Here is an 11,245-nt window from a genome sequence, read left to right as displayed (position 1 = left end):
TCAACTTGAAAGCAATTTTATTTGTTTTTCTTTCGCTCTCAACCCCCCCCCAAAACAAACAACAATAACAACAACAAATTTAATGAACCTAACAGCAACAATAACAAAATAACCCTCCAAAACAAATTTAAAAATCCCCCCCCCCAAAAAAAAAGAAGCTGCATCAACAAAACAACAAAAATTAATAATAATAATAATAATAATAATAATAATAATAATGATGATTAATATAATAATAATAATGATAATAATAATAATGATTAATAATAATGATTAATAATAATGATTACTACTAATAATAATAATGATTAATAATGATTAATAATGATAATAATAATAATAATGATGATTAATAATAATGATTACTACTACTACTACTACTACTACTACTACTACTACTACTACTAATAATGATGATGATTAATAATAATGATTACTACTACTACTACTACTATTACTACTACTACTACTACTACTACTACTACTACTACTACTACTACTACTACTACTACTACTACTACTACTAATAATAATAATAATGATTAATAATAATAATAATAATAATAATAATAATATAATGATAATAATAATAATAATAATAATAATAATAATAATGATGATGATTAATAATAATGATTACTACTACTACTACTAATGATTAATAATAATAATAATAATAATAATAATGATTACTACTACTACTACTACTAATAATAATAATAATGATTAATAATAATAATAATAATAATAATAATATAATGATTAATAATAATAATAATAATAATAATAATAATAATGATGATGATTAATAATAATGATTACTACTACTACTACTAATGATTAATAATAATAATAATAATAATAATGATTACTACTACTACTACTACTACTACTACTACTAATAATAATTATGATGATTAATAATAATAGTAATAATGATAATAATAATAATAATGATAATAATGATTAATAATAATAATAATATTAATAATGATAATAATGCTGATTAATAATAATAATAATAATAATAATAATAATAATAATAAAAGTGAAATAATTGACAACTCTTTGTTTGGCACAAGTAGACATAACCAGTTTTTATAGTTTCAACCAGATCATTTTTCTTAAACATTCCATCATTTGTTGATTGCATAATGTGGGTTAGTAAATAGTTCATCATTTGATTGCATAATGAGGGTTAGTTAATAGTTCATCATTTGATTTTATAATGAGGGTTAGATAAGTATTCCATCATTTGTTGATTGCATAATGAGGGTTAGTAAATATTCATCATTTGATTTCATAATGAGGGTTAGTTAAGTATTCCATCATTTGTTGATTGCATAATGAGGGTTAGTAAATAGTTCATCATTTGATTTCATAATGAGGGTTAGTTAAGTATTCCATCATTTGTTGATTGCATAATGAGGGTTCGTAAATAGTTCATCATTTGTTCATTGCATAATGAGGGTTAGTAAATAATTCATCATTTGTTGATTGCATAATGAGGGTTGGTAAATAGTTCAACATTTGAATGTATAATGAGGGTTAGTAAATAGTTCATCATTTGTTGATTGCATAATGAGGGTTAGTAAATAGTTCATCATTTGTTGATTGCATAATGAGGGTTAGTAAATAGTTCATCATTTGATTGCATAATGAGGGTTAGTAAATAGTTCATCATTTGTTGATTGCATAATGAGGGTTAGTAAATAGTTCATCATTTGTTGATTGCATAATGAGGGTTAGTAAATAGTTCATCATTTGATTGCATAATGAGGGTTAGTAAATAGTTCATCATTTGTTGATTGCATAATGAGGGTTAGTAAATAGTTCATCATTTGATTGCATAATGAGGGTTAGTAAATAGTTCATCATTTGTTGATTGCATAATGAGGGTTAGTAAATAGTTAATCATTTGATTGCATAATGAGTGTTAGTAAATAGTTAATCATTTGATTGCATAATGAGGGTTAGTAAATAGTTAATCGTTTGATTGCATAATGAGGGTTAGTAAATAGTTCATCATTTGTTGATTGCATAATTAGGGCTATTTAAATATTCCATCATTTGTTGATTGCTTAATGAGGGCTATTTAAATATTCCATAATTTGTTGATTGCTTAATGAGGGCTATTTAAATATTCCATCATTTGTTGATTGCTTAATGAGGGCTATTTAAATAGTCCATAATTTGTTGATTGCGTAATGAGGGCTATTTAAATATTCCATTTGTTCAATGCATAATGATGGTTATTTAAATATTCCACCATTTGTTCAATGCATAATGAGGGTTATTTAAATATTCCACCATTTGTTCAATGCATAATGAGGGTTATTTAAATATTCCACCATTTGTTCTGTGGATAATGAGGGTTATTTTACTTTTTTGTAGAGTGTCCAAACGAACTGCCCTCTGTAAGATGATGATGTTCATCAAGAGAAGCAACATGATTATTTTCATCTACATCATTCTAGTAACCCGCGCCTGTCTGACCGGCTGACAGATCTTGTGGCCAGTGTTTCTCACAGACGTCTCACGACCACACATGGTCAAGGTGGCAGCCCCGTGTTAACTATCTGGTTCTCAACTGGTTGGCGGGGTGTATTGTCTTCATTGTCCTCTCCCCACACCAGCTTCTAACAACTAAGATTCTTTACCGCCGGGCTAGTACAGACGTGGCTTTATAATAGCGTATTTGACAATCTGCCAACAATGGAATCGGCTATCTCACCTCATCATCCCAAACACTGAAACAAAAACACTGCTACATTCTTTATTGGTGATATCGCCTTATCAGAATATAACATAATTTACCAGTGAAAAGTACAAACACAACCACAGTTTTAATAAATTCACAATCTCACCCCACCATATTATAACATCATTTACTAATACAAAATATAAACTCAACTACAGTTTTAATAAATTCACAATCTCACCTCACCATATTATAACACCATTTACTAATACAAAATATAAACTCAACTACAGTTTTAATAAACACACAATCTCTATTCACCATATTATAACATCATTTACTAATACAAAATACAAACACAACTACAGTTTTAATAAACTTACAATCTTGCTTCACAGTCTATTATATTATAACAGTTAGCCATAATTAACAAATGCAAAATACAAACACACCTACAGTTTTAATACACTAGTATAGTATCGCTAATAATCATTATCGTCAGCTACCTCCTAGAATATTTGAACTATTTTACCACTTTATGAGACACTTCAGTTAAACTGTAGAATCGTCATTTCTATGTGACTAAACACGTGTACACAGTCGGATGATACCCAGGACGGCAGGTCGAATGTAGGCACCACACCACTGTGTGTCGTTACTTGTTGTAGCAGCTTAACATAGTCCCGTTTAGGAACGGAAATAGTTCCTCATGAAAAACATACTACAAAATTATAATATGTCTTTTCAGTGGGTCTCTGATGACTAAAAGTAGGCTGATCTCAATAGTGTTTAAATAAGCCTAGTAATACTAACTGATAATAACTGTGCACGTTGTATAGCGCCACTTGTGTAACAGCAAAATGAAGCGGTGCTCTGGCATGAAGGTCACTGAAAGGTTTCGGTGTCGACCTGTGTTGATTTCGTGTGAGGTATGTGTCAAGGGAGAGCAATCCCTAAGACTAGTAGTCACGTGATCCTCTCAATGTTGTGGCATGTTTCACAGAATATATTCTGACGTGGATATTGTATTGAATTACATGTAGTAATCAATGGTGGTGTGTACCTTGGAGCGGGTTGTTGCATTAAGAAACGCTAACGTTCGTTTCCAGCACAAATGTCAACGACTTCCTAATAATATATATATATATATATATATATATATATATATATATATATATATATATATATATATATATATATATATATATACTGATGGAAAGAAATAAGGGATCGTTTTTCTACTATCAGTAAATAGGGTCATGATTGCGCGTTTTGCATTAACTCCCGTACAATTTCAACGCTATTGATTGAGCCTAAACTCACTCCCTGTAATGTAATGCAGGTGCAGAATATGTTTCCACGATTTTTCCACAATGTTCTTTCGGGTATATAAGTTATTGTTGTATGGAGATTACAGGTTAGAAAGGGTTTTGAAATGGTAAGACAATACATGAATTTAGCTCAAAAATGGACTGCTGTGGGTATGGTTAGGTCAGGAAAATCACTTAGACAGGTTGGAACTGCTCTTGGGAAGTCAATTAGCGTGATATCAAGGTTATGGAACCTGTACCGACAAACTGGCAACGTGGTCGAGGAAGACGTAAACTCACCACCTTTCGACAGGACCGTCAGATTCGCCTGATTGCTTTACGGGACAGATTTAAGCCATCGTCTAAAATAAATGTTGAATGCAGGGCTATATGTCGGCTAAGAATCAGCGACCGAACAGTACGCAATCGACTGAAAGAAGCCAGGTTAAACAGTCGACGACCAGTTATTGGAATCAAGATGACAGCCCAACACAAACGATTGAGGTTACAGTGGGTGCGTCAGTATGGGGTACGACAACTACGTCATTGGCGTTGTACAATGTTTAGTGATGAGCCTCGCTTCAATCTTGACTATGCTGATGGAAGATTGCGTGTTTGGCGCCGTCTTAATGAGCGATACACTGCATGCACCATTAAAGAACATGACAGATACGGGGGTGGTTCTGTAATGGTGTAGGGCGGGATAATCTACGACAACAGGACAGATCTGATACGGCTTGATGGAAGAGTCACTGGTATTCGATACAGGGACGACATTTTGCAGCCGGTAGTGATACCGTTTTCACGCAGGGTTGGACGCAACTTTGAGTTCCAACATAGCCCGTGTTTCGGTGGACTGCTTAAGAAATGCCATTATCCAAACTTTTCCCTGGCCAGCAAAAAGTCCAGACCTGAATCCAATAGAACATTTGTGGGATGTTTTGGGTCATCGTGTTCGTGAACGCCCCATTGCGCCCCAAAACGTGAATCAACTGTTCTTGGCTCTCCGAGACGAGTGGCACAACATTCCAAGAGCTACCATCCGTACTCTCATTCAAAGTATGCCCCGACGTTGTGCTGAAGTTGCGCGGGTGTATGGGGGACACAACCGTTATTAATATTCAATAAAACAACTTAAAGTTCAGGTTTTCTTGTGTCATTTCTAACTGTATAGTGAATTCAAATTATATAACATAAACATCCGATCCCTTATTTCTTTCCATCAGTATATATATATATACTACTCAAAATTTGCTAGGGATCACTATTTAGGGCGGTATTATATTTTTTGACATGAGTATCACACAAAGACTAAAAATGTATTCGAGGACATGTTTATTTCCTGAATTTCATTGCTGTATACCAAATTTGAACAATAGGTAACACGCGTTCTGTCATCAAAGAAGCAGATCCCCAAAAATGGAGATTTCAGAATGTTACTCCAAGTCATGAAAATGTCCCAAACAGTTCAATTACCAGCAGCAACAACTGTCAGTATCTTGTGTGTAACCCACGTGGTGCAATCACAGCCTGGCAACGGCGTCTCATGCTTCCAATGAGTCTCTGGATGGCTGCCATCTCAAGACTGTTCCACTCTTCAGTGAGGGCATTCCCCAGTTCCACGATAGTTGTTGGTTGGACCGGACGTCGTGAAATCGCCACCTGTAGCATATTCCAAACATGCTCGATCGGGTTGAGATCAGGTGAGCGTGCTGGCCATTCCATACGGACGATGGTCTCCTGCTGGAGGTAGTCCTCAACCACCCTGGCACGATGAGGTCGAGCGTTGTCGTCCATGAGGATGAACTGGGGTCCGATTGCATCAGCGTACGGTCTGACGTAGACGTCCAGGATCTCATCCCTGTAGCGTACGCCGGTCATCATGCCTCTCATCACGATGTGCAGGTCTGTTCTTCCACCTCTTCTGATACCACCCCACACCATGGTGGAGCCTCCACCATAGTGGTCATGTTCGGAGATGTTGGCATCTTGAAATCGTTCCCCACGTCTTCTCCACACTCGAGCACGTCGATCTGTAAAGTCAAGACAGTACCTTGACTCATCGGTGAAGAGTACAGGATCCCAATCGTTATCAATGAAGTTGACATGATCTTGTGTCCAGTCCAGACACGCCTGTTTGTGAAGTCGGTCAAGGGAATGCGAATGCATGCTCTTCTAGACCGAAGACCACTCTGCGGAAGACGATTACGAACTGTTTGCGTGGACATGTTAACGCCAACAGCATTCCTCAACTCATTTCGTAGAGTAGTCGCATTCACTAAGGGACGACGTCTGGCCTGCACCACAAGAAATCAGTCCTCTCTTGGCGTGGTTGCTCGTTGTCGACCACCAGCATGGCACTAGGTAGCTGAGCCATACGTCTGGAAGCGATTCCATGCTCTGCTTATCACACTTTGGCTCACACCAAAGACGTTGGCAACCATCGTTGTGAAGACCCACATTCCAGCATGCCCATGGCCCTGGCCAATTATTTGGTGGTCAACCGACAACGTTGACGTTGAGGAGGCATTGAGGACCTCAAATGCGGTAAAAATGTTCTCGAAACTGATGCTAACCTTTCAGTAACATGTGTACGACGACGCTATCTCAGCAAGCCAGTACAGAGGTTGTCAAGTTCACGTGCATACCATGACCTCAAAGGCGCATGGTGATCACTCAAGCGTGTGATTGAGGACCTAGTGGGCTTACCCATTTAGTGTAAATAGATATATTTCAATATAGGATCAATGAATAATTTTATCCTACAAAAATGGTATGATCCTTAGCAAATTGTGAGTAGTATATATATATATATATATATATATATATATATATATATATATGTTGCGTTATGTTATCAAAGCAGCAGGCCAGTTTGATAGCAGATGAGATAGTCGTAAGTAAATCTGTCTTTTGAAAAATGACCTGTTTTATGGTTTAGCAAGTGAATGTCTTTTCCACGTGCTAAATCTAGAAACGGATTGCTTTTCGATTTGGGCAGACCACTATTTGCAACCATCAAGTATGGAATTATTTAGCAGTAAAATCTAATTTGACTTACTACAAACAGGATGGTAACACATTGCATATACAGACTGATATTATAAACAAGAAACTGTGTTCAGTATGTAACTAGAAGTGTAAACGCGCTCTGTTCAGACGTTCTAAAGAAGAAACTGTGTTCAGTATGTAACTAGAAGTGTAAACGCGCTCTGTTCAGACGTTCTAAAGAAGAAACTGTGTTCAGTATGTAACTAGAAGTGTAAACGCTCTTTGTTCAGACGTCATAACATGTTACAATAACAGTAACTCACTATAGTCCCTTTACAACCAGAAGTTTGACTTTAACAGCTGTACATTTTGTATATGTATTTAAAATCATGTGCCTTGTTTTATTGTATGGGTTCATTATAAAACGAAACACATGGTAATTTGGTTCAGTGAAAAGCCAACTAAAACCACAGACAAGTTTAATTGTTCATGTATATATATATATATATATATATATATATATATATATATATATATATATATATATATATATATATATATATATATATATGTTACAGTCAATCTGTGAAACCAGTCATTACGCGTAATGCCTAAACAAATCAGTCATTTCGCGAAGTGCCTGTGACCATCAGGCAATACGCGAAATGACTGAACATTCCATTACGCAAAATGACTAAAGTGATTCAAGTCTTATTGTTGACATTTGTATACAGGCTTTTGGTCTTAAATATTGATAAAACCACATTTTAAGAACAAACAAGGATAAGTATATTGATTATACGATTTAAAATACTACTTAATATTAATTATTTATTGTTATACAATAACTTAATATTCAACTTTTGCTATACTTTCAGATTAAAGAATCTTATACAAAATATGCTCAATAACATTTGAATATTACTAACAAAAGTTTCTGGTAATTAATGTTTCTCTGGTTTATTCTTAAACAAAGAACACAAAATCTGCTATATTACTGACGTCTTGTTATCTAGGAGCTTCTTTTCATCCCTGATTAGTTGTAATGGTTCGCTGGTTTATTCTCAAACCTAGCCTTGCTTTGTGTTTATAAAAGCAAATGGATTAAGACATGGCTACTTTCAGTGGCTGCTTCTAATCCCTTAGTACAAATCTGTGATTACAGCACCATATGACTTTCATCTCTATAAAACATAACATGTTTCTGGGGTTTACTCATAAGTTCTTCCACTCTAGTTTTGTATTGCAATGCGTCAAAACGTGTGCCTTTGTTCGCTGCAATTACCCCCCCCCCCCCCCCCCCCCCGGAGGGAAATGATCGAAACTTATGGAGCCTTGTTGGCGTACCCGAGTCGCACACCGGGTCACGGACACCGGTGGCTAAACTGCCGGCAGCGGCTCCTTCTGCTCCGTCGCCCAACGCCGCCCACCCGAGGAACAAGACTGGATCGGTAGATGCGCCAGCCCCGGATGCTCCAGCTTCACCCACAATCGCTTGCAGCAAGTGGGTTTCGACCTCCGAAACGCTACCCAGCACACCCACGTGGTGTGTCCGGTTTACAGGAGTTCCACTGTATACACATTGGTTTTGATAAATTTCATATTTTATTCTTATTTGTAAAATGCATTAAAAATGATTTGGTTAAAGAAATGCACACTGATATTCCAACCGATTATTAAACTGGAAGACAGTTCATTTTTGTTGTGTTTTCATTTTTTTGTTCGATTAGTTAAACGATATTATATATTTGAATACAATGAACATTTGTATTCCCTTCTCCTGGGCCAATATTCTCTTAAATCATAAAGTTAAAGTTTGTTTTCTTTAACGACACCACTAGGACAATCATCGGCTATTGGATGTCAAACATTTGGTAATTTTGACATAGTCTTAGAAAAAAAACCCGCTACATGTTTCCATTAGTAGCAAGGGATCTTTTATATGCACGATCCCACAGACAGAATAGCACACACCACGGTCTTTGATATACCAGTCGTGGTGCACTGGCTGGAATGACAAATAGCCTAACTGGCACACCGACGGGGATCTATCTTTATTAAAACGGTGATGATGTCAGGTGTTCGCAATATATCGGCATGTCCTTCACGGGTGACGCTGGTTATGAACACCGCCTATAGTTGTCACTTCCGTCATTTTCATTCTTAATGATGAAAACTATATACAATATTTTCAAATATTAAAAATGTTTTTAAATTGAAACACACACACACACAGACACACACACACAGACACACACACACACACACAAACACACACACACACACAAACACACACACACACACACAAACACACGTACACACACACACACACACAAACACACACAAACACACATACACACACACACACACACACACAAACCCAACAACAACCCACCAAAAAACAGCAAAACTCCACGCACCGCACCCCACAGCAACCACCAACTACAACTGTGTGTAGAAGATCCCAGTAGTCCGTGATGCGTCATGTCTGGAAATAACCTCTACATATCCACCAACTACAACTGAGTGTGTAGAAGATCCCAATAGTCCGTGATGCGTCATGTCTGGAAATAACCTCTACATATCCACCAAATACAACTGTGTGTGCAGAAGATCCCGATAATCCGTGATGCGTCATGTCTGGAAATAACCTCTACATATCCACCAACTACAACTGTGTGTGCAGAAGATCCCAATAGTCCGTGATGCGTCATGTCTGGAAATAACCTCTAGATACCCACCAACTACAACTGTGTGTGCAGAAGATCCTTCTGCGTATAGTCCTTCCCACCAGGGCGTATAGTCCTTCCCACCAGGGAATATAGTCCTTCCCACTAGGGCATATAGTCCTTCCCACCAGGGAATATAGTCCTTCCCACCAGGGCATATAGTCCTTCCGACCAGGGAATATAGTCCTTCCCACCAGGGCATATAGTCCTTCCGACCAGAGAATATAGTCCTTCCCACTAGGGCATATAGTCCTTCCCACCTGGGCATATAGTCCTTCCCACCAAGGCATATAGTCCTTCCGACTAGGGAATATAGTCCTTCCCACCAGGGCATATAGTCCTTCCCACCAGGGCGTATAGTCCTTCCGACCAGTGCATATAGTCCTTCCGACCAGGGCATATAGTCCTTCCCACCAGGGCATATAGTCCTTCCGACCAGGGCATATAGTCCTTCCGACCAATGAAAGTCGTGTTCTTACTATAGCATGAGAACGTTTACAAATTATTTATTTCTCAATCCATTGGTTTCTAAATTGCACAAAATAATAGTGATGGTTTTGTTATTTCCGAAACATTTTGACTTTTCTTCTTACGACAAATTAAACTAAAATAATTGACAAAAAGCAATGTCCATGGAGCATGGGATGGACTATAGGTATTTATTTAATTGTATACTAAAAATACCATTAAGTTTGAACAGTTATAATATATATCAATTAGATCATTGGCAATATGTAAGACATGTCTGGAGTCAGGTAAACGCATACACGTTATTAATCTGTTGATGCATGACAATATTTAATGTTTCTGTAGGCATTGTAATATATATCTAGTACGTCACTGCACGACAATATTTAATGGTACTGTAGTCATTGTAATATATATCTAGTACGTCACTGCACGACAATATTTAATGTTTCTGTAGTCATTGCAATATATATCTAGTACGTCACTGCACGACAATATTTAATGTTTCTGTAGGCATTGTAATATATTTCTAGTACGTCACTGGATGACAGTGTTTAATGTTTCTGTAGGCATTGTAATATATTTCTAGTACGTCACTGGATGACAGTGTTTAATGTTTCTGTAGGCATTGTAATATATATCTAGTACGTCACTGCATGACAGTGTTTAATGTTTCTGTAGTTATTGTAATATATTTCTAGTACGTCACTGCATGACAATATTTAATGTTTCTGTAGTCATCGTAATATAATTCTAGTACGTCACTGGACAACCGATGTCAGAATAAGGATTGTCATTGGACAATCATGGCAGTACGTCAAGGGGTGCAGTTTCGGATCAACTCTGCGATGACGTCACGTTGCTTGTCACTGACGTCACTTCTCGTTCGGCTGAGCTCGAGCCGACTTCCGGAGGGCAGTTCATCCCCCGAGTCGCCGGACGCCGAGTCGTCTTCGTGCAGCTCCGACAACTTGGAATCCGAGCAGGACAGCACGAACCTGGCTGCCTTGATGCGCGAATCAGCCGCTAAGTCGTAGCTAAGAAAA

General features: G+C 37.0%; 1 protein-coding gene across 1 annotated transcript in view; it reads right to left on the bottom strand.

Annotated features, from left to right (window-relative positions):
* Positions 1–10,360: 10,360 nt before the first annotated feature.
* Positions 10,361–11,245, bottom strand: part of LOC121376454 — a 4,080-nt gene continuing 3,195 nt past the window's right edge. Inside the window, exon 2 of the mRNA XM_041504329.1 lies at positions 10,361–11,236. Coding sequence (XP_041360263.1) covers positions 11,017–11,236 — 220 coding nt within the window. The 3' untranslated portion in view covers positions 10,361–11,016. The remainder of the gene's footprint in view (positions 11,237–11,245) is intronic.

Source organism: Gigantopelta aegis, chromosome 2, assembly GCF_016097555.1.
Source record: "Gigantopelta aegis isolate Gae_Host chromosome 2, Gae_host_genome, whole genome shotgun sequence".
In the NCBI taxonomy this organism is placed as follows: domain Eukaryota; kingdom Metazoa; phylum Mollusca; class Gastropoda; order Neomphalida; family Peltospiridae; genus Gigantopelta; species Gigantopelta aegis.
The sequence above is the reverse complement of the archived record's forward strand: the minus strand, read 5'-3'. Positions and strand labels throughout refer to the sequence as shown.